This window comes from Asterias amurensis, chromosome 5, assembly GCF_032118995.1.
Source record: "Asterias amurensis chromosome 5, ASM3211899v1".
NCBI lineage: Eukaryota > Metazoa > Echinodermata > Asteroidea > Forcipulatida > Asteriidae > Asterias > Asterias amurensis.
The window spans coordinates 17819144-17846939 of NC_092652.1; the positions used below are offsets into that span (position 1 = coordinate 17819144).

At 39.1% G+C, this 27796-nt stretch overlaps 1 protein-coding gene across 1 annotated transcript in view; it reads right to left on the reverse strand.

Moving 5' to 3' along the window:
* Positions 1 to 1906: 1906 nt before the first annotated feature.
* The window catches only part of LOC139937496 (uncharacterized), a 28151-nt gene continuing 2261 nt past the window's right edge, over positions 1907 to 27796 (reverse strand). Inside the window, exons 2-17 of the mRNA XM_071932651.1 lie at positions 25182 to 26810; positions 24350 to 24475; positions 22748 to 22884; positions 21902 to 22043; positions 21164 to 21292; positions 20009 to 20129; positions 18247 to 18450; positions 17442 to 17693; positions 15855 to 16075; positions 15084 to 15315; positions 14010 to 14243; positions 11896 to 11987; positions 10603 to 10728; positions 8900 to 8995; positions 7491 to 7582; positions 1907 to 2859 (exon numbers count right to left, since the gene is read on the reverse strand). Of these exons, the coding sequence (XP_071788752.1) occupies positions 2715 to 2859; positions 7491 to 7582; positions 8900 to 8995; positions 10603 to 10728; positions 11896 to 11987; positions 14010 to 14243; positions 15084 to 15315; positions 15855 to 16075; positions 17442 to 17693; positions 18247 to 18450; positions 20009 to 20129; positions 21164 to 21292; positions 21902 to 22043; positions 22748 to 22884; positions 24350 to 24475; positions 25182 to 26756 (3924 nt within the window). The 5' untranslated portion in view covers positions 26757 to 26810 and the 3' untranslated portion in view covers positions 1907 to 2714. The remainder of the gene's footprint in view (positions 2860 to 7490; positions 7583 to 8899; positions 8996 to 10602; positions 10729 to 11895; positions 11988 to 14009; positions 14244 to 15083; positions 15316 to 15854; positions 16076 to 17441; positions 17694 to 18246; positions 18451 to 20008; positions 20130 to 21163; positions 21293 to 21901; positions 22044 to 22747; positions 22885 to 24349; positions 24476 to 25181; positions 26811 to 27796) is intronic.

A 27796-nucleotide genomic window follows, 5' to 3' on the forward strand; every position in this document is an offset into this window, starting at 1 on the left:
CGTCCCTACACTGAAGATTTTCCCATACACTTTGCACACAAAACTACTTGTGGAGCACCCCGGTGTGGCGGTTTCAACTTTCCGCCGTGTTCAGTTTTCCGAATGACCAAATACGGTAACATTACGTCATGGGACGCCTGCGCACAGCCAGCGAAAGAAGTCAATTGTTATATGCTTTACCGAGTCCCGGAAAACTGAACATGGCGGAAGACTGAAACCGCCACACCGGTCTTTAGAATTTCCTATGGAGTCCTTTTATTTTCCCTTGTGTGTTTTTTCTTGTTCTCCAGAAGGTACCACAATACATGTATGAGAGCACGATGTGCAAAATACAGCAATTGAATAATTTAGAAGAGATTTCCTCACAGGTTATGCGTTGACTTTTATAAATGAATTCATGTCAGATTAGTTCTGATGTGTACATGATTGAAAGACCCCAAAGCCAACCACTGCAACAAGTACAGTAATACTTTGGCGTTTGTTAACACCTTGAGAAAAGGGAGTTAGCCAGCAGTACATGACGAACCATCACGTCAGTACCTGACAAACCCCCACTCGGAAATTCATGATGTATCAAATTTAATGAAAGACTCAAGTGAGGGTTCTTGGAATAATCAGCGAAGCTTAAGTCATGGGGAGAGAAAATAAAGCAGGTCGGTAGATCTTGATTAATCAAGATTTCCCTGCTTTATATCAAAGCTACTCTATGATGTTTTTTCCAAAGATATATATTTTCATTTTGTCTGTGGGTCTGAGCGTAACATGATCCCTCCAACAGACACAAAAAGCACTACTGGCTTTTTAGTAGTGTGAAGTCTACCTGGGTGGACTTTTCATATCAATTTACTTTAATGAAATCCAACGATCTATCTCTATCTGGGGAAGGCAATATTTTTCTATCAATAGGTGATGATATTGTAGTAGCCTGGATAACTGAAAACATAAGGGCAAGGTAGCACCTTTACCAACAATTTTTACATTGTATTTATTGTTTTTTTATGCAAGTTCGCCAAAAACAAAATGTATTGGTATGGGGCTACAAGAAGAACAATAGATTAATTTGGAAAAACTCGGGGGAGGGGGGGGGGGGGGGCTGAAGGTAGGAATTGATATTCCTCTTAAAACTTGTAGGATGGAGGGAAACATGCACCAGGCAAGGAGTTCCAAAGAAATGCAGTACAGGGAAAAAAACCTGTTGGAATGGCTTATTGTTCTACATCTCAGCAAATCAACATTTGTTTTTATCAAGATTATCAACGAATTAACAAGGGGTTTATAATATTTTTCCAGAAATAAACAAAATCCTTGGGAAAGTATCACAAAATGAACGGTAGAACTGACCTCATACACAGCAAAATAAGCTGACAAAGTAAAACTCCACTTGTCTATAAAACTGTACATCAACCATTGTGACAAGCCAATCAAAACAAGGCAATACAAACCACTGGTATTTAATACAATCCGAGGTTCTTTCCTGAACCTCCTTTTGCTGTATACACAAAAAGATCAAAACACAAGGACTCAACTCAATTAGAGTCGGATCGACTCAGCCTTTCAAAAGGTCACTCACATCCCTCAGAAACGCAAGACTTATTTGATGATCCATATGACACAATACACATCAAGATATTCTTACTTGAGGAACAATGCACACATGGTCAAGGTTTCACTCATCTCCTTAGAAGAGTGAAAGCTAAATGCAACCAGGGCATGGACATCCTATGGCACTCCAATCTTCCCGATATCCGCTATGCAGGAAACCAACTCTGTCCAGGTCTCTGCACCAGCATCTCACCTGAAAATACCGACATAGCTCATGTTCTGTCGACCCCTCTCAGCCTCTGCCACTGAATTGGGTTCCTACCGCACCAGTCGGTTTGCCGCTCTGGATGGTATGGTGAAGTAAAGGCAAGGTTGTTTGCATTGTCCCCCAGGGTCTGTGCACCAGTATCACACCCGAGGACACCGAAATAGCTCATCATCTGCCTACCTCTTAGCATCAGCCCATTGTTACCCATACCATCAGTCGGTTCGCCCACTGGATGGTATGGTGAAGTAAGGGCAAGATGGTTTGCCTTGTCCCCCAGGAGCTCCCCACCAGCATCACACCATGGACATTGGAATAGCTCATCCTCTGCCTACCTCCCAGCCTTAGCCCATTGGTACCCACACCATCAGTCGGTTTGCCGCTCTGGATGGTATGGTGAGGTAAGGACTAGATGGTTTGCTTTGTCCCCCAGGGTCTCTGCTCCAGCATCACACCCAAGGCCATTGGAATAGCTCTTCTTCTGCCTACCTCCCAGCCTTAGCCCATTGGTACCCACACCATCAGTCGGTTTGCCGCTCTGGATGGTATGGTGAGGTAAGGACTAGATGGTTTGCTTTGTCCCCCAGGGTCTCTGCTCTAGCATCACACCCGAGGACATTTGAATAGCTCTTCTTCTGCCTACCTCTTAGCCTCAGCCCATTTTTACCCACACCATCAGTCGGTTTGCCGGCAGCTCTATATGGTATGGTGAAGTAAGGGCAGAATGGTTTGCATTGTTCCCCAGGGTCTCCGCACCAGCATCACACCCGAGGACACCGAAATAGCTCTTCTTCTAGATCTGCCTACCTCTCAGCCTCAGCCCATTGTACCCACACCACCTGTCAGTTTGCTGGCAGCTCTAGATGGTATGATGGGGTAAGAGCAAGATGGTTTGTCTTGTCCCTGTCTACCAGATTCTTCCATCAGCGTAGGCAGGGTTGGCTTTAGCATACTCATGTCTTTCCTGTGAGGCTTGATAGCTGGATTCAAGCAGAGCTCGGTGCTTTGCATCCTCCTTGGCCGTTTCCTGGGCTCTAGCTGCCAAATCTCGGCTGTAAAGATTCCAATGACAAAATCCAGTTATAATCAATCAATACCTACCCAAACCATTTCACTATAATAGCAGCCATTTTAAAGAGTGCTCTTACACAGGGTACCACAACGAATTTGACGCGGGAGATGGTTCCAAAAGCATGGGGCAAATGGATTAAATGCACCAGCAGCAGACTGCACCGTCAGAACTGACAAGAGTGTACTCTCTGAACCAGAGCGAACTCCAGGTCTTCCGGGTTGGTAAACCTTGATGAGATAAGCAGGAGCGGCATTGTGAAGACATTTGTGTACAATGGTGAGGATTTAAAGATAGGTAAATGGAAAAGAAAAACTTTAATGTCAATCTATTATATGTTTAGTGGATGTTAACGTATTACCACTACCAACCAGTGTTGGAGGTCTTGAGACCTGTCTCAGTCTCAGTGAGGAGCCTTCAGGTCTTGTGTCATTCTCGGACTACTCGGTCTCAACCACATGTAAAACACTGCTACCAACCCAACCATCCACTAAATTGTTTCAATTTCAAACTTTCTTTGCATTTATTAATTCTGGTAGCAAAAGTTAATCACTGTACAAGCCAAGAACCCAATGGAGAAAAGACAAAAAAAAAAGGGAGTTTCAGTTTTAGATGTGGCAGGAAAACTCAGAAAATTGTTCCAGGGAAAACCCACCCAATCAATAGGGGCTGAAACCCACCCAATCAATTAGGGGCTGAAAACCCAATCCAAATACATATTGTGCACTGGTGGGATTTAAACATAGTTACCAATGCTTGCATCTTGCAATCACAATGATTTGACTACAATCAAAGACACTATTTAGAATTACAAACAAAATAATAGGTTACAAATTTCCAAAGTCGGTGAAAGTTTCACATTAATTTTGTTCATTAGAAAATAGAAAGTTTACAACTATATTCAGGGAACTGTCTGTACAAATTAAGGAGATTTGACAGCTCTGAGTGAAAAAAAATACAGGGTGGGAATCTCACACCACCAAGGTTCCAAAGTCAGTAAAAATTTCACATTAATTTTGTTAATTAACAAATAGAAAGTATACAACTTTTTTCCAGGGAACTGTCTGTACAAATTAAGGAGATTTGACAGCTCTGAGTGGAGAAAAAGCACAGGGTGGCAATCTCACACCACCAAGGTTCTTTGACAGGTATCGACTTGTCATAAAGATAATAACTAGTCATCATCTGGCACATTAATTAGTCTCAGATGATTTGAGTCATAAGTGAAGTGTACTTATAGGGGTTTGTCATTAAGAGACAGGCGCCTTATAGACTGGATGTGTATTCTTACAGGGGGTCTTTTGAGTACATCAATCACTCCATCTGGGTCTTATTTTTTGCATCTAATGTTTAAATTTTACATTGTTCTCATTCTGGTAAAATAGGGTGTCATTTGAAGCAATTTACGAGGTTATCAACATTGATTATGGAAAAAATTTGTTAGCCCCCTCAAATAGTGATTGAAAAACATTTATTTTAAAGTAATAAATATTATGCCCAGAGATCCATGGCAATCATTGCTGATTGTTTGCATTTTCTAGAAAAATTGTGAAATATCAACTTAAAATGGCGTGGTTTTTGTTTTAGATATGAACCAAGTCTCACCCATAGAGCTATACATATTGACTAGAGCACTAACTTGCTCTGCATTTTGAAGCCACCCTGGGTGCAGACATGCTTGATGTGTTGCAGCAGTTCGGAACGATTTTAATTTTAAGAGAACACAAATTTTTTTACATTCAGAGTGTGCGCTTGCGTACGCGACTGTCCACTTTCGTACGTCCGTGCTACAAAAAACTTTGACTTGATTGAAGTACTTTAAAAAAAGTATACGCGCCTTTTAACATGACGCACATGACGCTCGCAGTTTGAATGCTGATCAGCAGATTGTGCGTTCATATTTGCTGCATTTTTTGCTTTGATGACACATAAAAAAGAACAAACGCACTATCATGCAAATAGCCGTACAGTTGGCGTACAAAATTTAAAACTTTTGTATTGGTTTATACATAAACATGGATGCGCCCACACGGTTTCAAAACCTTAGTGCGTGTATAACAGGGTGTTAGCGCTCTAGTCAATATTCATAGCTCTATGGTCTAACCAGATATATTTTCTATTTTAATTGGGGAGAGGGGGGGGGGCAAAGACATCATTTTATGGGAGCTACTTTATGTATGGAATAGAACCATTGGTTTCTGCTTTTGTTTTATGTCCCCCCCCCCCTCCCTGTTATGCAACTGAATACTATACATGTAGGTTTTCTCGGTCAAATTCGGCAGATGAGCAGCCAATTTAATTTTAATGCATTTTAATAAAAGCTGTTTTGCCTCTCCAGTTGTTACTGCGTTTCAAATTCAGAAATCGGCCATGACACACACGCCTCAAGAAGCGTCTGCAAACTTGAATGCTGCTTTGATGAATTTTGAAATTGAATGATGATTTTGTTAAATCGAATGATGCAACATTACATTTGACTAATCATAAAATGAAATTTAATGACCCTTTTTAGTAGCATTAGATTTCGCGCGAAATAGAATAGCTTGGTGGTTAAATTGGCTGCTCATTTACCGAAATTGACAGAGAAAACCTATATTACCATGGGAAAATGTCAATACGGGACCTGACCTACGCTTTGACAATTCCGGTAGAGTGAGTGGATGTAAGTCAAACATTGTAGCTGCTTTTAGCCCTCAAAATCTCTAAAATCCCATTAAAAAGTATGAAGAGTTACTCATTGTCTGGACAACCTGACCCCCTAGTACGATGATAATTTTACCAGGTTTGCCATACACATTGAACATACCCGTCTGAACTCTAAGCCCATGTTGTTGTATACATCATAAATTTGTTGTTGACATTTTCTTCATCTGGTTTGTCATTGATGGATGGATAGTATGAAATAGATGAAATAATGTTCAGACTGTCGGATAATTCTCTGGGGAATAATCATGTCGTGCAAGAGGCAAGAACAATTTCAGTCAAGATCTTTCAAGGGTTCACATTGAATTCTGCCTCCACCTGCCTATTGACTGACAGGAGTAGATGGATGATGTCACTGATAAGCAAAGTCATCTGTGACAAATTGACAGAGAAGGTTTGAGATAAAATCCCCTTGGAGATCTGTGTTTTATGACCGCTCAGGAACTTAGTGTTAATGAAATCACAGAGTTGACTGATTTATTGGGAGATTTAAATCATAATTCGGGAGAGCTAATAATTCTTAATTGAAGAGCTGAATTGTGAAGGATGTGGCTACAGGCAGGCAATGCAAGGGTACCTTAGGCCTATATGTCACACCTGGAAGTTTACAGACAGGCAACCAGTTCCAGGCAATCTCCAATAAGAAAAGGCATCCATATTTGTCTGAACTTGTTCACCATTGTTCTCCTACTCGGACTTTACCATCATCTCAACAGTCATTGCTCATTGCAGTTAACAATAACCTTTTAAATTTTTAATGGTAAAAAATAATTCCCCATGTACTCCATTTCTTTGGATAGTCTTCCTGTTCATATTTGCCAGGGTAGTGTTTTACACTGATTCAAGTCCCTAAAAAAATTACTTGTACATATGAAGCTGCTTCTTTGTAATCTGCTTTAATATTGTAATCTATCTTTCAATCAATTTATATTTCATTATATTTCATTGTTCTCTTTGTGCGGTTAGTATAGAAGCTTTTGCATTAGGCGCTTTAAAGGATTTGGGTACCTTTTCAAAATGTCCATAGATTTTCATTAAACTTACAGGGTTTGAAGATAATGATAGTGGAAAGCTTCCCTTCAAATATTACTTATTGAGGTGCTGTAGTTTTTGAGAAATGAGTAAAACAATGTCATGCAAAAATGTTTGTAAATGCTTAAAATTATTTTTCGTCTCATTGTTTTTATGACATTGTTTTACTCATTTCCCAAAAACTACAGCACCTCAGCAAGTAATATTTTCAGGGAAGCTTTCTACTATCATTATCTTCAAACTGTGTAAGTTTAGTGTAAATCTGTGGACAATGTGTTTTTTTGTCAACCAAAAGTTACATACACCCTTTAAAATGTCTTTTTCATTATTATTATGTTTATTATTTGAATGTTCACATATTTTTCTTGGGGATCAAAAGACATTCTTCAAATAATGACCTAAGATGTACCAAAGTGGTCCGGTGGCATGCACTGTAGGCTCTTTGGCAACCACTCACATCAAACCATGACCTCATAGCACAGAGATAAAAAGTCATTGATTTTCCGGGAGGAAAACCAGACAACCTGGAGAAAAACAATTGCGGCACAACACTACTCACATACATGTATGACCCTAGCAAGAAATCGAAACCAGGACCACTTTGGTGGGAGGCAAACACCCTCTGCATGCCACTCCAGATGCCGGTCCAAAACACCAGGGAGCCCCGAGACTTTATCACCAGGTATCCCTGTGACTTTATAACCGCGATGAGGTGAAACTGAATGACACACAAGATCTGACACTGGATCACCCAGGAGATCTGAAAACTGATCCCCGCGGAAATTTGAGACCAAATATCCCGGTGAAACCAACTTGCAATCTACGGAGAGATCAAATGGTAAATCACGGAGATAACCTTAAAGCTTATTTTTTACCCACCTTGCTTTATTCTCATCTTCCAGAGTTGAGTCCTTGGCAGTGACTGACAGCTTGATACAAGATATCATGTAGGGTTGACTGAACATCAAAGCCTGCATAAAGCATAATAAAAGGAATGGTCACAGAAATTTGTAGGCCTGGAAAAAATTGTAAGTAAAAAAATTTAAAAAACACTTCCTAAGAGAAAACAACTTTGACTATTCACAAACTAAATTTCTCATCTAAATGTTAATCTGGTTGATTTATCCAACCTTAATATTATGCTAACTCCTTATTTTTTTATTGACAGTTGTATCGTTTTTGTATGTCATTTTAATTTATCAATACAACCCACAAGGGAAACTAACTGGGTAAATTTTGTAATGATTTTTGGGGTTGAACAAAGAATTAACTAGAGTGGGATTCGAACCAAGACCTCCGGATTAACGTGCCGGCGCTCTACCAACTGAGCTATCTGGCCCTATGTTGGCGGTATCCCTATTTTTGTCAATATCTTTGTTCGGGGGTGCCAGTCAGAAGCCATTTTTAATTTAATCGTACTCATTGTAAGTATTAGTGTATTCATTCTATACGTACATGTGTACATGTAGTTTTGACTTTTTATGTAATTAAAGCAAATGTAAGCCATGTAGTACAAACCAGAATACCTAAGTTTGAATTTGTAGGGTGTGCCATTTCTCTTGTTAAAGTTGAATTAAGAATTGGAGATTACAAATTAAATGAAAATTATGTCAAAATGGACATTCAACTTTTCAGGTCAATAAGATGATTCAGTAGTACAATCTGTTTATTAACATTTAGAGTAATTTGTATTGGGTTTTTTTCTGAGCTGAGTGTAATCAAAGGCAGTGGACACTATTGGTAACTACTCTAAATAAGCATAAAATATGTATTAGCATAAAACCTTCCTTGGTATTGAGTAATGGGGAGCTGTTGATAATACAAGACATTGTGAGAAACAGCTCCCTCTGAAGTAACGTAGTTTTCGAGAAAGAAGTAATTTTCCACAAATTCTATTTTGAGATCTCAGAATTAGGTTTTGAGGTCTTGAAATCAACCATCTGAAAGCACAAAACTTTTTTTGTGACAAGGGTGTTTTTTCTTTCGTTATTATCTAGCAACTTTGACAAACAATTATCTCAAATTTTCACAGGTTCATTATTTTAGGCATATGTTGAGAAACACCAAGTGAGAAGACTGGTCTTTGATAATTACGAATTGTGTCCAGTGCCTTTAAAACAAATGAACGGTTCCAAAATCCAAAGGTATACCTTGGTATCATGTACTTTGACTTTAAAAAATCCAGCAAAAAAATACAAGCGACCAACCAAGTTTAACATTTTCTCACTGAAAAAAAAAAGAACAAAAATACCAAAAACCTCCTGAATTTGCTCCAAATGTTAACATACCTTGCCTTCATAGAAGTACTTCAAAGCCTTTTGTACAGATTCATCATCAGCGAGTAACGCCCAAGCTATGCCATTGGGTTTCCGTTGAATGAAATCCTGAAAGGTAAAAGGGTATTTGCAAATTTAGATGTGACAGGTCTAAATTTCAATTCAATTCACATACCCATACGATATTCAAGGTAATAATGAACAAAATAGGCTGAGTTATTATAGGCTGGAGAAAAAAAAGACAGTATAGAGGCTGATTTGACAAGCTGACGCTTGTACCAGTCTAGTAATCAGCCTGTTGACAGACACAGACAAGACAGACAGATAACAATAGGAAGTACTGAAAAGAACAAAATAAATTTCCAACAACAACGCTTAAAGACATTGGACACTTTTGGTAATTGTCAAAGACCAGTCTTCTCACTTGGTGTATCTCAACATATGCAAAAAATAACAAACCTGTGAAAATTTGAACTCAATTGGTTGTCGAAATTGCGAGATAATAAAGGAAGAAAAAACACCCTTGTCACACGAAGTTGTGTGCTTTCAGATGCTTGATTTTAGGCCCTCAAAATCTAATTCTGAGGTCTCGAAATTAAATTCAAATATTTTATTGGAGAATTACTTCTCGAAAATTACGTTACTTCAGAGGGAGCCGTTTCTCACAATGTTTTATACTATCAACAGCTCTCCATCCCTTGTTACCAAGTAAGTTTTTATGCTAAAAATTATTTTGAGTCATAACCATTAGTGTCCAATGCATTTTGAAAAGAAAAAAAAATCATATTTTAATAAACAAACAATCAATCATGATGTACCAATCAAAGAAGTCATGGGAAAAAAAGTATATAATTTAGGGCTGAGGAACAGAGAAAACTGACTAGAGAGGGACTTGAACTGACGACCTCTGGATTAAAGTGCCAGCACTGTACCAAATGAGCTATCTAGCACTACATGTACGTATGTTGGCAGTCTCCACATTTTGTCAACATCTTTGTTCGGGGGTTTCCAATCAGAAGACATTCGACTGTTAACTGCTGTGTAGCCAGGGATCTCGCTGCCTATTAAACTTAGTTATGATCTGACCTAATAAGAAATACTGCCTATTGACTTCTTGAAATACATGACCAAACTAGTGCTCGTCCAACAGTGGTTCGCTGGCCCAAAAAATTCCATTAAAGACACTTGATGACCAGGGCCCAATTTCACAGAGCTGCTTAAGCATAAAAAGCAGCTACATGTTGTAAGCACTAAAGAATCATGCTTACCAGAATAAGGTTACCAGCCAAACTGCCATGTATTGTGTACAAGTTGTCACTGGTATCCCGCTCAATTCTACTAAACATGACATTTGTATGCAATATTTTCTGCTTAAGCAGCTCTATGAAATTGGGCCCAGTCAAAATTCATAGAGCTGGCATGTTCAGGTTGAAGTGAAAAAGCTTAAAGGGCAATTTTATAAAGCTGTTAAGCAAGAAAATACTACTTAGCAAATTTCTTTGCTAAACAAAATACGAGTTGGGCACAAGCTGGAACATAATAGAATATGCCATTTTTTTTTTTACTGGTGACCAAGTTTCTCCTTAACTCTCAACATGATTTTTCTGTGCTTAGCAATTTTTTATGCTTACAAGCTTTATGAAATTGGGCTCAGATGACAACTCTATGCTTACAAGCTTTATGAAATTGGGCTCAGATGACAACTATATGCCTACCTTCATTACGCAGACTTCCTTAACGAGGCAGTCAGCTTCGGATTCCAAGTCCCCTTCCAGCTTACCAGCTGAAACACTAGCTGGTAACCCAGTCAGGTAAATGGCACGGGAGCGAAGGGCAGACACCTGTGAGATTAATTAAAAAAAACAAAAAAAATCCAGGAACTTTCCCACAAACTTGCCTAATACAAGAGTCAAATTGAAAGACAAAGTCCTAATGTTTGTTCAGGTTCGTATATTATAGACCTGTTATAAAAATACAAAGAAATTTGGCATAGCAAAACATTTGCATAGCAAAGAATTCTACTTTAAAGGCAGTGGACACTATTGGTAATTGTCAAAGACTAGCTGTCACAGTTGGTGTATCTCAACATATGCATAAAATAACTAACCTATGAAAATTTGAGCTCAATCTGTCATCAAAATTGCGAGATAATAATGAAAGAAGAAAACACCCTAGTCACACGAAGTTGTGTGCGTTTAGATGATTGATTTCGAGACCTCAAGTTCTAAATCTGAGGTCTCGAAATCAAATTCGTTGAAAATGACTTCTTTCTCGAAAACTATGGCACTTCAGAGGGAGCCGTTTCTCACAATGTTTTATACTATCAACCTCTCCCCATTACTCGTCACCAAGAAAGGTTTTATGCTAATAATTATTTAGAGTAACTACAAATAGTGTCCACTGCCTTTAAGGCCTCACAGGGAACACTTCAAATTACTTCCCTTAGCACACATCTATCCCAGAAATGTTGACATTACCCCTGTAAGCATGACAAGATTCCCAAAAGCCCACAAGTTTGCGGAAAAGCAACACCATGAAAGTTTTTTATTGACCCAACTCACCTGACGTCTACATCAGAACAATCTTGGATGCGCCATTTTGGTGGTCAATGCCACCGTCAGTGAACCGCGCATTTTATGTTAAGCGCCATTTACACGTAAACCTATTGACCACCAAAATGGCGAGCGTGCCACAGTCGCTGCAAGTGACGTGCGTGCAAGGGGTCAATAGCATTATTTCTCATCATGATCACACACATGTCAGGCTGCTTGGGTGTAATTTTGAGGCACTTCTATGAGTGGGGCTCATAATGGGTCAATTGATTACATGTAGGTTGAGGGGTGTACAATAAAGATATTGTTCGCTTGATTTTGAACTTATTTTTATATCTTGTTGTTTTTGCTGATTATCTAAATTTTTTAATGTTTCTCTGTATTAGCGCCATGGAGCATTGTTTTCGATGGATATGGCGCTATATAAATTTTTACTACTATTATTATTATTATTACCTGTAGCCAGGATGGAACGGAAGAAGGGTCCTTAGCAAGACCAATAACATGAGACCACTCCTCTGCTGCCATGCTGCAATCCTCTGTATCTCCTGCAACCAACAAGGTCATAATGTGTTAGAATACTAGTCACTTTAACCATGCTGCAGCCATCTACGTTTTCCTTCCATTTAAAGTCAACAAACCAAAATGAGAATGGTTCCTTTTGCACTTATACTAATCATACAAAACTGCGATCAGGAAATGATGATGACTATGGCTACAGCATGTTAACAGTTTCACCGTTGCTAAACTTGACACTTACTAAATCATAACTAGGCCTTCAAACTAAAACTTTCCTAAATCAATTAAAATCCTACAAAATAAGGCATTTTCTTCCATTAAAGTCAATTTTAACAGCACTCGTAATTAAAATTGCAATCAGAGATTATGAAGATATGGCTGCAACATATTACACAACCTCATCATTGCTAAACTTGACACTAACGAAATCTTAACTAGGCCTTCATACTAGAAACCTTCACAAATCACGTGAAGTCCTACAGTATTAGCAAGAATACAATTTCACAGTTGATGACTATGTACATGTAGGCCTGGTATAAATAAAGTCAAGCATGAGTGGCTTGGTTACATGGAAAACTATATTCAAATTTGGGGAAGGACATAAAACTATGTTTGTTTATTATGAAGGGGTAAATTTGTCTTGACTTACAGGGATAAACTATATTACTACAAAGTCCTTAAAGCTCAAGGAAATCCCAGGCTTCGAAATATAACAAAACAACAATTGTCTGCTGAGCAAACATTTAATCTTAACATCAACTAAAAACTTGATTTAAAACAGTGTAGGAATTCAGAAGTGGGATAGAAAACCTGTAAAAGGAAAGTTGGGATAAAAAAAGAAAATGTCAAATACACAAAGTTAAACAGAATGATAATGATAATTTTGCAGCACAAATTCCATAAAAAAATATTAATGAGCAATGCAAATATTTCAACAAGCACAAAAAGCAATTTCAACACATCAAAACATTCACAAATGCAATTGAAACCGCACAAGAAAAAGTAGCACTTGTCAACAACAAGTACACAAGCAATACAAAATAGGGTATAACTTAAAGGTAGGATCAACATTTAGTTTTTGACAACGAAATGCAATAAAAGTCATACAATGTATGAAAGGTTCAGTGAATGCAGTGCCTTCTTCATGAGACAACAGTAAACAAATGTCACAGTAATATATGTCAAACCCTCACATTTTGTATCAAATGCATTTAAAACCACACAAGAAAGACAGTAATGGCTAGAAACAATTTCAAGCAAGTAATAAAAACACAGTTTGCAAGTATCATATATATAGTCATACAGTCATAAAAGTAGTCATTTGAACATATCAAAATATTCACATTTCATAGCAAGCACAACAAAAATTACACAAGGAAAAAAAACACATATCAACAACAATAACAAGCAATACAAGAATTAGTTTATCAGACACACTTTAAAATGTCACAAATAATAATATTATATCACTTGTATGGTAAAACTCAAATCAATCAAATTGTTATTTTGTTCAGTAGCATTTCACACAATCATGCAATCAGTTCTTACAGGCCTGGAATTTCATCTTGTTAAAAATGCCTTATTTTAAAAAGGGCACTTCCATTGGAAAATCTTAAAGTCAACCAAAAACTGTTGAAAGGGCACCAAGGCCATGACCAGGGGCACTGGAGGCCAATGCCTATGTGGCCTGGGGTGGATTTCACAAAGAGTTAGGACTAGTCCTAACTTAGGACTAGTCCTAGGAGATATACAAATTGCATGGATAGTCCTAAGTTAGGACGAGTAACTGGTTCTAACTCGAGATAAGACTAGTCCTAACTCTTTGTGAAATCCACCCCTGAGAGTATTTCCAGACCTGTTTTTATAGACCCCATGCGCCTATCATGTCCCTCATCTTGAGGGTCAAAATTGTGCTCAAACATATCAAAGGAATCGACTCCTAAAATGATGGAAATGATAGACCTGCATTGTTGGGAGGTGCGTTCTGCAATGCAAAGGGTCTACACTGACATTTTCCTACAAACCAGCCAACCAATTAGAGCGATCCTTACCTGATGTTAGTGAGCCTTTCAGCCAATCAGCAATCTCTAACACATGTTGGAGAGACAGCGATGGTGATTGGCTACGAGTGTAGTCCGTCCTCACTGTCACACTGTCAAGGTACTGTCCGTTGTCGGGAGATCCACCAAGGCCGGCTAGCCGTATCGTCAGCCCATGGGGATGGGAGGGAAGAGGGCTTCCTCCAAGCACTGTCATGCCATCATCACCCTCTTCCATCTTGTAACCTTATGAAAGAATATCAATGTTCAATTGAAAAAAATTACATTGAAAAGCAAATCTTTATGAATCTCCTATAGTGGATGATACCCATGCCTACTTCCTTGGGGACTTTGAAGGGGGTAACCCTGTTTCAGCCCCAGCCGTCGATTTCACAAAGAGTTAGGACTCCTCTTATCTCGAGTTAGGACGAGACTCGTCCTAACTTAGGATTAATCATAAGGTCTGCATGCCACAATGCAGGGTTGGGACATCGTCCTAAGTCCTTAGATTAGTCTTAAGTTAGGAAGAGTTTTGTGAAATCGACGGCAGGAGTGGGTAGCAGCCTGTTCCTGGTGGCAGTTGGTTTGGATTGATAGCCCAAATGAGTTAAGTGTAGCCTTCACCTTGAAGTGGCCGTCCGGCCTTGTGAGTTAGGCAACATCTCACAAAAAAAAACTTGGTTGAACCCCTTTTCTTTACGATAAGTCCACTAGGTACTTTTACGTACTTTACACAACAACATACATGGCTTTATACCCATCCAAAGGACTCAACAATAATGGTCAAGTGTCAAGACCGGGACTCGAACCCCTACTTTGCTAATCAGAAACACCAGAGCTTGAGTCCGATGTTCTTATCTACTCGGCCATTCAATTCAATTTGATTCAATTCATTTCAATTTTTATTGGTCCTACCATGGAGGAAATGACATGACCCACCTCTTTCAATTAACATTGCCTTTTCCTATTTTTTGGAAAACAAATAAACTGTAACCTTCAAATATAATCAACAACAAATGAAAGAAAAAGAAACAATAGACATTTAGTTGAAAATGAAAAAAACAAATTGTAAATAAAATTGCTCACCTAGTTTGACAGCCACTAAGCGGAGTAAATCAATCAAGTCAGTCTCATCCAGATGGGAGTCCTGACTTGAGACATCGAGTATCCTCAGGCTGGATGATTCTGAAGGATTCAGGGCAGTCATGATAGTGGTTAGACCCTCCCCACCGATGGAATTGTGCCCCAGGAGCAGAGAGCGAAGCCGTGGTGTTGAGACAAGCATCTTGGCAGCTGTGTCCGCACTCTCATCTGTGAGCTGAATGTCGATACAAGAAAGTAAGAGTATATGAATGAAGTCTTGAGTATTAATGTTCACATTAAATTGATGTTATAAGGATGCGCCATAGAACTGCCAAGCGAAGTAATACGGCATAAAAATCTGAGTTAGATTTTAATAACGTCTGGTATTGTTTATTATTCAGGTCATGCTGTCGCAGGATGTTCTGCTTTCCCTTCTGGAGATTTGAAGACTAGCATAAGACAGGATAGAATGGGAAAAGCTTGTGTCTGCCTGCTGTGCAACCAACTGATGATGATGATAATAGTGGCTTCTTATAGCGCACATATCAACCACTCAGTGATGCTCCAGGCGCTTCAACATTCAGTGTTTTCCTGCAAGGTATTGTGGAGCTACGTTTCTTTAAAGTATGAGACCTATAACTGCACTATAGAATGGTTTACAAGCAGCTGTGCCACAATATGCAGCCAATCAAACCAGGAACACTGGGGTAAACCCATTCTTAGGCACGGTCCAACAAGATTACACTCTTGAGAACAGGGTTGTAATGTACTTACTCTGTTATTGGACAGGTTCAATTCCACCAATGAGCAACCATCACCTCTTGATAGAAAAGACTGCATCAGACTAACTGCTCCTTTATCTGTAATTCTATTGGCCGATAACTTGAGGGAGTGAATGGCCAGCCCTTCACTAACAGCTGTTGTGATTGGTTGAAGATCAGAGTCTTGCAGGGCACAACTGGCCAATGACAGGGACTGTAAGCTACAAGTTGATCCTGCCTTGCAAAATATGCACCACATACATGTATTGAAATTAAATAATAGACCAGAAGTGAAATTTACTTGGTAACAATTTTAAATGATTTGGGGCTGACCAAAGAAAATGTTTACTAAGATATAAATTTACATGATATATGTCAACAAATATATAAATCAACAACATGCCAAAACAAATAAGTAAATAAGGTTACAAATGAGATTCGTGGGTGTGTCATCACTAGATAAACAAATATGAAAAACAAGACGAGAGTCGGAGGAAATCAGCTGATAACAAAAAAAGCTGCATACCTGAAAAATAAGAAACAAAGTTTACCAATAAACGCACACAAATAGAAAACAAAGACATATATGTTTGATAGAAAAAACACTTCGACATACACATACTACACTTGCTACAAATCATACAATGCACGTAATTAAGATATCTCTAAAATGCAAATAAATACACACATAAATGAAAAGATCATTCTTGAAAATCAATACATGTAAGAGAACTTCCCTACAACCATGCAAGATTCAACATAAAAAAATAAAAACAATTCAGCATTTTAAAATTTATATGACACTGGCTTGATAATGAACACCACTCCACTACTCAACATGTGCGCATGCTCTAAGGCGGTTGTTGCTGCTAATAAGCAAGGCAACCATAACCGATACTACATTGACTACACCGATTGGGCACAAGGCATAGTAATAATGAATGCATGTATCACCTTAAAACACAATGTAAAGAACTCAACCATGTCAACCAGGAAACAAAACCTGTCAAAAAGACCAAGTCAGTAAAGAACAAGAATGCAGTCAATCTCCTGACGATGACTAGAGAAACGTTGAGACCAATTCAGAACTGACTTCGTGGCAGTCCAGTTAATTATGATCCTAGATAAGCTAAAGTAGTAAGCCAGTTTATTTGCTATACCATCCGCCCTGGTAATAGTTAAAAAGCAGGACAGTTCGTTTCAGAGCTGAGAAGTCTCCCGAACCTCCAATTATCTACTCCGCGGCAGTAGAATAAAGCAAGACAGTTCTCCAAGAACAGACTCTACCTGGCAAGTAGATACACACATGGTGTTACCGCAAACCAAATAGTACAAGAATGCAGTTATCAAAGTACGCAGTATAGTAAAAAAGAACAAACATGAAATAAAAATTTCATTTAAAAACAGAGGAAATAGTGAACCACAAAAACTGTGTACAACGATTTTCAGCTTTCCATGGCACTAATACATTTTTAAACATTGTTTTACAAGTTTCCCCCCAGTCCTACATTGTATCGCAAAATTGGGTGTGATCCAGCATCACTTGTTAGTACATATCAGGTTGTTTTTTTCTTTATGCTTTTCAGTATTACACACTCACCTGCAGAAGCCAGCAAACCTTTCAAACCATCAGAACCGGATATTTTTAATCCCTCTAGGCACAGGTCCATCAACGCACATGGCTTCTGACACAGCGACCTGAGCCCACCGACCTCAGATGGGGTGATCTTTGACCTTTTAAGGTCAAGAGTGTGAAGCATGGCCCAGGTGCTGGAGCCTTGTAGAATGCTAGACAGACCCTTGATGCTGAGGGACCCCAGATGGAGATGTTTTAGGTTGCTGGGTTGGCTGTCTGTTGAAATAAGAAAACCTTAGTAATCATCATCATGTCACGTGTCGTGGCCGGGCGGTCTTGTTTATCGGACCCAAACTCTGGTGTTGTTAGCACCTGAGTGGGGGGTTTGAACCCTGATGATGACACTTGTGTCCTTGTTGAGCAAGGCAACTAACCATAATTTCTTTGTAAAAAAAGATAAGAAGGGTGCATCCTGCTCTACCAGCCAGGCTGCTGTCCTAGTGGTTGATACCATGCACAGATCCTTACAGACTGTGGCATTCCTCTCAAAACACTGAGATTTTAGAATTGAGGAAAACATGCACCAGATAAAATTCTGCAGTACGTGTAACAGAGCTGTTGGAACAGCTCTATCTACCTCTCACCAAAGCTATACATGTAGTGTATGGGTTATAGAACAAGCAAAAAGCATGGTTTCCTACTCAAACACCCAGAACCCAGTAGAGTGCCACACGGTTTCACATTCCAACATCCAAACTTTACCGCCAGAACTAACAGTGGCTCACATAACTAAAGCTTAAAATACAACTCTCCATTTTGATTTGCTTACCTGTGTTTAACAGAGTTGAAAGAGCTCCCAAAGCAAGCGCAGTAATTGCCGTATTTCCAGTTAGATCCAGTTCAGACAGGTTAGGCAGAGATCCAGGCACGTTATTGGCCAATGATGTTATAATGTCATCAGTTAGCGAACATTTCGCAACATTGAGTGATGTCAGCAGACTTTGTGTGTCTGTGCTACCTCCAAATAGATTGCCTGTCAAGTCATGAATAGAAGCAATTACACACAGGATATCTGAATTAATTCTTGTTTGAATAAACCAATGTAAAAAATTGCAAAAGTCCTACCCGTTACCTACATGTACACAGAAACGGCTTTGATGTCTTATACTGCTAAAGACAGTGGACACTAGTGGTAATTGTCAAAGACAAGTCTTCTCACTTGCTGTATCTCAACGTATGCATAAAACAACAAACCTGTGAAAATTTGACTTCAATCTGTATAAATCGAAGTTGCGAGATAATAATGGAAGAAAAAACACCCTTGTGACTCGAAGTTGTGTGCTTTTCAAATGCTTAATTTCAAGCAAGACCTCACTTCTAAATCTGAGGTCTCAAAATCAAATCCATGGAAAATTACTTCTTCCTCGAAAAATTACGTTTCTTAGAATATTTTATTCTATCAACCGCTCCCCATTTCTCGTTACCAAGTAAGGTTTTATGCTAATAATTATTTTGAGTAATTACCAATAGTGTCCACTGCCTTTAACCATGTTAACTGCCGAGAACGCCGGGTGGCTACAGGCAGTTTGAACCCCATGTGGGTTTTAATTATCTTATTAATGTAGATGTTAAATTTTCATTAGAAGACTATTCGGTTTTACCATTACACTGAGATTGCCTGGTAGCTGGTCTAGTTGATGTTAGAAACTGCTCGAGATTAAATCCCATCCAGTTAATATGCCTGCGATTTGTTTTTCACGCAAAACTCCGGAGAGTATACAGTGCTTACACTCATCGGTTAAAGCGAATATTATTATAAAACAAAATTGCAAGAAAGGATTGTCTGAATAAGCTTACATGTAGTTGAAGAGGTTTGTTCAGGATGTTGTGGATGTCAATAAATTAAATTGGAGTAATCATTGCTTAGCGCTTATCACAAAGGGCAGTCGGATCATAAATTGTTTGCGTAAATTTAATTATTTTCAAAGGAAATTATGATTCTGTTTTACTCATCTGTTATTGAGAGTGCTACATTACGTGGGGTTTGGTACAATGGAGCAAGAAAACAAGATACTGGTAAAATGAAACGGGTTGTGAAACAAGCATCAAAAATCCTAGGGATAGACATCGATCTTGATGAAACTTGCAAAGATAAGGTTCGATCTAAAATAGAGGCAGTCGAATGTAACACCAACCATCCATTAAACAAATTCTTCATCAAAAGAGGAAGTGGTAGGAGATGGACTTCACTTTGAAGCAAAACAAACAGGTACAGGTGTATACCGTATATGTACCTCAACTCCTTCATACCATACTCTGTCCGTCTCCTCAATGAATGCTCAGCCTCAGCCGTTTAATCACTTTGTTTACTTTCTGCTTAGATGTTGTTCAGTGGATTTCAGTATGATGCCATTGTGGAGAGGTATCTAATTAATTAATCTTATTTATTTCCAGTAGTTTATTTATGATTGTGTGTTATGAAAAATAAAATTGTCCTGTATTGCATGTATACATAATGACTTTCCTACATATAATAGTAGGACCAATAGCATAGCATTGAATTGAATTGAATTAAATGTGTCCGAACCTACCATTAATCACAAGGGTTGGTTCTTGTGCTGAGACCGTGGTGTCACTGATGTTACAGACTGTCATGGCGGGGTGCTTGATGCAAGATGCAATGAGGCTGGTCAGCTCAGATAGGTTGGCCACCTGAATTGAAATCACATGGAAAAGCAACACATAAAACAATCATCTTAAAGGTAGTGGACATTATTGGTAATTGTCAAAGACTAGCCTTCACAGTTGGTGTATCTCAACTTATGCACAAAATAACAAACCTGTGAAACTTTTAGATCAATCAGTCATCGAACTTGCGAGATAATAATGAAAGAAAAAAACGCCCTTGTCACACTAAGTTTTGGCGTTTAGATGGTTAATTTCGAGACCCCAAGTTCTAAATCTGAGGTCTCGAAATCATATTCATGGAAAATTACTTTTTTCTCGAAAACTATGGCACTTCAGAGGGAGCTGTTTCTCACAATGTGTTATACCATCAACATCTGCCCATTACTTGTCACCAGAAAAGGTGTTACATTATTTTGAGTAGTTACCAATAGTGTCCATTGCCTTTAAACAAGCAGCCACTTGGATGTTATGACTTATTCGACCACACCATCAAGAAAAAGTAGGAGCATCTGAATTGGTCACTGTAAGGGCTTTTTAGTGTAAATGAAAGAGAAGTAACGCTGAACAGAACATTACACATCAAACTCCTCTACAGGCCTGTAACTTCATCTTTGAGGGTGCAAGACCATTTTGTCACTTTGCAAAGGACACTTCCAGATCTTGAGTATATTCCAATATTAGCGAGGTTTAGCTGCACGTTATGTCAGCAAAAACGTGAACGTGAACGTCAGGTTGTGAAGAAGTCATATTTTTAGCATTCTTGAAGTTACCATTTCTCACGACAGGTACGTACGTGCAAACATCATACATGAAATAAGCCCAAAGTGCTGGCGTCACCTAAAAACGACACAATTTTCTGATGTTTAAGTTTTCGTTTTTTGCTCGCGTAACGTGCAGATAAACCTCTCTATTATTGGAAAGTTTTAAAAGGGGCACCACGCCAAGCAAAGACCAAGGGCAATAAGAGTTCACAGCCTCCCATCACAGCCGCGGTGTACTTCCAGACATGCCTCAAGGATTATTATGTCTCAAGGCATGGACCATCAGTGTATCCTTACCGTATTTCCTCCAGCATGGAGCTTTTCCAGTGATGTATTTAGACACAAAGCCTCCATCAGTAATCTCATGCCCTCATTCACAATGCCGCAATTCCTCAACTGCAGAGTCTTCAGAGAGCAGCTTGGAGACTGCAAGTTAATACACAAATAATGAATTTATTTTATTTGCCTACCAATGCAATGGAAAAATATTAAATGTCACAAGAATACAGACATTTATGTTGAATGCAATCAATAAATTTACCAATCAACAATGACAATAAAAACAAAGTGAAATACAGTATTGAAACCTGCAAAAGAGTAAAACAGATCTCAAAAATAAATTAGCCAATAATAAAAAATATAAAAAATGATATTTGTTAAGAACAACAACTTAGATAAGTTCAATACCAAATGGGAGCCTTTTGTATTGCTATGTACCAACTAAATGCCTTGCATAATCATCAAACTTCCTGTTTTTTCAATTTGCCATTTCTCTTTTAGCATCATTCTATAAGTAGTTGGTTTTACCAGTAGTTTGTGTAGCTTTGTACATTAAAGAAACTTTCCCCCTGCAGGAAAAAAGAAAAGAAAAAAAAAGGCCTATTTTGAAAAAAAAGTGGCTCGGACACAGAGCTGTGAAATTTTGGTTGATCTACGAAGACATCTGCTCAACAACCTGAATGGAGGGATAAGTTCGATCTGAATTAGACGATCCCTCTGCAAACCCATGGAGGATGGGAAAAGAGGAACACTAACCTGCAATACTTTCTTGAGTCTCTGGGCAAAGTCTTGACTGTCCGTCATGTGATTATGACTAATGTCTAGCTCCTGTAGAGTGGAGTTATGGAGGAGATTCTCCAGCAAGACGTTCAAGTTGGATATCCCACAGCTTGATGCACTATTAAAGAAATAAAAACAACATCTCAAAAATTATGCAACCGACAATAATAATAATAATAATAATAATGGAAATTTATATAGCGCCTATCCATGTAAACATGCTCCTAGGCGCTGACCAATTAAAGGAACTAGTTGCGTTGGATCGGTCGAGTTGGTCTTTGAAAAGCGTTCTGTAACCGTTTGTTAAAAAATGCAGACCTGCATGTTTCATTGATGTCGTGGAGGCAAAAAGCCATTTGGAATTTAGATCTGAATAATAAATGGTACAATGACTTACTTGGTGACAAGTTACCGCTAAAATATTGTTTCCTAAGACTAGAAAAACTTGCTACGCCACTTGTCTCGGGGCAAGCTTTTAAGTAGTTTAAGAGACATCACGCCATTATCGTACAAGCAACGTAGTATAATTGTGGTGAGATCTCTGTGATCGTAATAAAAACACAGCCCCTTGGTATTACTTTTTCAATGTTAGAAACAACAGCTTGGTCGGAATTGGTCCAGGTGTAATTGTAGTGGCCGCGAGTCAGTGAGGATTTTGACGTAGAAGCAGTACAGTTGTGATGTAGTCTTTATTTTATTTGCCAAATCGCTGGATTTTGACAGTGTCCCAGCTTGATAATTTTTTTTAAATCTGGGAGATCGGCATGGTCTTTGGGGGTATACTTTTTAAGCAAGTTCATTGTACCAGATATTCAAATGTACCTCAATGTCTTGAGGGTTTTGTTAGTTCCAAGAGCAGGTCCAACACAACGGGAGAAGAAGTCTTTTCCAAGCTGGTTGCTAGACACATTTAGGTTGATCAAAGAGGAGTTCATTGACAGCATCTTCCCAAGACATTCCTGTTGAGAAATCATAAGAATAGGCCAAAACTTAGAATCTGACAGCAGTACGTTTCTTAGTTTCAATCACTGCCATTATGAGCATACATTTTTGTAGTGAGTTAAATGCAACACATAGAAGAGTACTCATTGCCTGACTGGCATACACTTAGGGAATAACAGTGTGAGGTGCCAGTCTTCACTACAGGGTAGGTCTTGTTTGTGGCTGGCCGCTGTATAGACAGAGCTGAAAGCAAGGTCTATTAAAGGAACACGTTCCCTTGGATCAATCGAGTTGGTCTTTGAAATGCGTTTGAAGCCGTTTATAATTAAATGCAAAGGTTAGATAGATAATTTAAGAGTAGAATGATCCACACACACACGCTTCCAAATTGCACGGTTTTCCTCTTACATTTAGGTCGCGAAGAAACCTGGTCGGCCATTGGGTGGAGTCAAAACTTTGACTCCATGAAACAGTCGACCGTGTTAGTTCGCGACGTATAAGGAACACCGTGCAATTTTGAGTGATACTTGTGTGGATCATTATATTCTACTTTTAAAATATCTTTCTAACCATAAAAAAAATGCATTTCATAACAACTGGTTTCAAACGCTTTTCAAAGGCCAACTCGTCCGATCCAAGACAATGTGTTCCTTTAACATGGGCCAGCTACCAACCAAGGTGACGAGTGTCATTTCTAAACAATTAGTGGATTTGACTCAAGTACTGGTGTTGTTAGAGAGTGAGTTAGGTTCCTGGTCATGACTATTGTGTCCTTGATGAGTAAGAACACAAACCAATTGCTTACAAGTTCTTTGGATTGGATGTAAAGCAGTTCATGTAGGTCTTGTTGGCTGAGTAATGCAATCAATTAAATCCAGTATACTAATATCATCAGGATTTTACCCAATGGTAATTATTATTGAGAGACTAAAATCAGCAAACAGATTACAATCAAACAGGACTACGGTATAATTAAATGCAAGAAATAGTTAATGGCCAGACCCCAGCCATGTCCTTCTCAAAGGCTAAACAAAGAGAAAGACTCTGCTAGGGTCGAAACGGTGGGCCAGGATTAATAATAATAATATTAACAAATTCTTATAATCGCATATCACAGTAACCATATCAATGCGCTTTACATAAGTTCCCTGGTCATAGGGTCAATAACATCCCTTTTAATGTTTCTTGGCTCCCTTGCGAGTACTTAGCCCTGAGCTGCCTGTAAAGTGCTTGTGGCTTTTCATACACAATATCAACCTCTACCCTCCCAGGTAAATTTAATACCCCTGGGTGAAGAGAAGCAATTATAGTAAAGTATCTTGCTCAAGGACACAAGTGTCACGACCAGGATTCAAACCCACACTCCGATGACTGCACCAGAACTTGAATTTGATGCTCTTAATCACTCAGCCATGACACTCTATTAACTATTTTTGGGGGAGATATTATAATTAACATCTACAAGTTATTAAACAGACTTACTGAGCTATCCGTATCTGAAAAATTATTGGAGATATCCAAAGACTGGATGGTGTTGTTGTGACTCACTGCCATGGCAATCACTCTGAATGCCTGAGGGCCGAGTTGATTCCCCGACAAATTCAGTTCCTGGGACAGAACAAGAAAAAGAAAAAAAATGAATTAAAGAATGCAATTCGAAGCTGATCTCACAAACATGTTTTTACGCACAAAGAACAGCTAATAATATTCTCAAATCAATTGCCGCTTTTTGACCTCAGTGAGGTGTGTTTTCATTTTGTGACCTCACACGCAAGGGATCTAGATGCAGTTGTAGGCCCACTCCTTTCGAAAAGGCACCTCTCTTAAAGGAACACGTTGCCTTGGATTGGTCTAATTATATGCATTTTATAACAAGTGGTTACAAACGCTTTTCAAAGACCAGCTCGACCTATCCAAGGCAACTTGTTCCTTTAAAGGGTTTGGGTACTTTTAGTAACAAATTTAATGTCCACAAATTTACATTAAACACACTAATTTCTCATAAACTACAGCAACTCAGCAAGAAGGCCCCTAGCTTTTTACCACCAATTATCTTCAAACCGGGTTAGTTTAATGTAAATCTGTGAACGTTGTGTTTTGTGTCTTACAAGTTGACAAAAACTACCCAAACCCAAACCCCCAAAAAACTAAATAAAAGAGGTGCAATGACTAGAGAGGTGTGATGACTAGAGGCATAGAGGTAATGTACAAGTATCTCTAATGCATCCATATCTGTAGCCATCTGTAGCAGACCTGTTCAACTGTAAAAGTCAAATTGTGCAAAAGAAAAATGCAGAACTGAAGATTTTCTTACCGTAATTCCTGTGAGTTTCAGCAGGAACTTTTTGAAAGGAAAGTCCTGACCAGCAGGGGCTCTCTCTAGAGTCAGGGTACCGACATGAGGGTCTGCAAGTCCAAGCAACTCCTCGGATTCCACAAGCCTACAGAAGCTTCTTAAGCCTTGGTGAAAACGCTCTTGGTGGCAGACTGAATCGGGGCGTCCATTTTCCTGTTGTGCTGGGCTTTCTGATTGGCTAACACAAGGGTTATCTTGTGTCTCCTGTTCTAACAAGCTTTTTGATTGGCCTACATGTAAATTAGGATTGTTTAATCTTGCAATCTCTTCTATGGGGCTTTTTGATTGGTCAACATCTGACTGGTTGGCAGACTGGTGGCAGACTGGATCAGGGTGTCCACCTTCCTGTTGTGCTGGGCTTTTTGATTGGTTAGCACAAGGATTGTCCCGTGTCTCCTGTTCTAACAAGCTTTGTGATTGGCCTGTGTGAGGATTGTTTCTTGCCTCCTCTTCTATGGGGCTTATTGATTGGTTAACATCTGAGTGGTTGGCAGACTGGATGCAGACTGAATCGGGGTGTCTAACGTCCTGTTGTGCTGGGCTTTCCGATCGAGGTAAACAAGGCTTATCTTGTGTCTCCTGTTTTAACAAGCTTTTTGATTGGCCTGCATGAGGATTGTTTCTGGTATTCTCTTCTACATGTACAAGGCTTTTTGATTGGTCAACATCTGACCGGTTCAGCTCCTCCTGTTCTACCACACCTTGTAATTGGTTGACATTGCCAACACTGTTTGAATCTTGAACTGGCGGAGGTACCTTACTTGATGGTCTCTGATCTGTTTCACTGTGTTCCATTTCTACTTCATAAGACAACTCCACTGGCAGAACTTCAGGAACAACCTCACAAGATTTCTCCAAATCACTTTGCTGGTCAATGCTGTGTGGAATCCGTTCAAGGGTTTGAGTACCTACAATTTCCGGATGTTCTTTATTTGGCGACTCTTCACCAATGTTATAACCGCTGGAATTTTCGGAGCCAACCTTTTCGACTACATCGCTTTGACTTGACTTCTGATTTGTGGGCTCCAAGGTTAATCCACCTGGCATGTCCATCAAATGTTGTTGTGTGGGATTTGAACTCTGCTCAACTGCCTTAATGCTGTCAGCCGACATCTCCACAACTTCATTTTCGATAGCATCTTTCTTCTCTTTAGTTGAAAGTGATGATGATTTTTTATCATTGAGAGTAGAAGAAAAATTCTTACTTCCATCGGAAACGGATGCTGAACCCAACTGCTCCTCTTCCGCCAAATCAGATTTCGTGGTGCCATGTTGTTCACTGCAACCTATTTTATGCACAGGAACGGTTTTACTATTCCCATTGTTGGGATTTTCTGCATCTGTAACTGAAGGAGGTGAATTGAGTCTCGATGCGGGAGTACGTTCTTTGGTATCACCGAGGAGTTCACTTGAATGATGAACATTGTTTTTGTTTTGGGTCTCTGTATTGTCTGCAGCCTCTTTTGGTGGATCATCAACTTGTGGATCAGCTTGTTTATGTAGTGCTGATGTTGTGGATGTGTTGCAACCCATCACGTTGACTCTCTTTCACTGGTTATTCAACAGTGTTCATTTGAAAAAATGCATCTGAGGACATAAACATCAAACAAAATAAATTACATAAAATCGATTTAGTTGAAAATATTGTAAAGGCAGGGTACTTTGAGTTGAACTGTTATGGCATGCACTACACGCCACACACTCCAAATACCCCTGGAGGTCAGAAAGTTGGTCACCACAGTCACATTGAACAGTACAAGCCTTCTTACAACAGCAATGAAGAGAAAACTCCTGAAGGTGGTTTTATCACATCACCGGAGCCAAGTGAACGCTGGCAAATTTTGTCCTCCAAGGGTCTGTGGAGGGTGCTCGAAAGCGAGGACGCCCAAGGCGAATCTTGATTAATGACATCAAGGACTGGATGGCAAAAAAGACCAGGGGCTGATTTCACAAAGAGCTTAGATTGCTAAGTTGCTAAGTAAATTGTGAGGTCACAGTACAAATCATTATGGTAATACAGACATTTTGTCTTGGGTGATGAAGTTTATTGCTTTGTGAAATCAGCCCCCGAGACTCGTCAGACTGGCTGAACACTGCGAAGAGTGGAGCCAAATCTTCAAGAGTGCAGAGTGGGAGATGATGATGATACATATTGGCAATTGTCAAAGACCAGTATCCTCGTCATAGCATGCCTTAAAAACAAACCTGTACAAATTTGGGCTAAATTTTTATCAAATTTGCAAGAAAATGATGAAGAAAAAGCAAAACCCTTGTTGAATAGAATTGCTGTTTTTTTCAGTTACTTTTACATTACTTGAGCTCGGACTACAATTTGTGGATGAAAAATTATCCGAGCTTTCTCTCAAGTCAAACTGGATTATACTCTAGGAGTCTACATGTAGTCTAGTCTACACTAAAAGTGATCTATCGACTATGTACACCGTATGTAGTATCGTAGCGTCATATGTTATCGACCCTCATACGTGTACTTGTATGTTTTCAAACCCCAACTTTGATTCCTGTTTAACCGCGAGACTATGCAAGCTCCACCGGTGACAGAAGCTCTGCAGTTT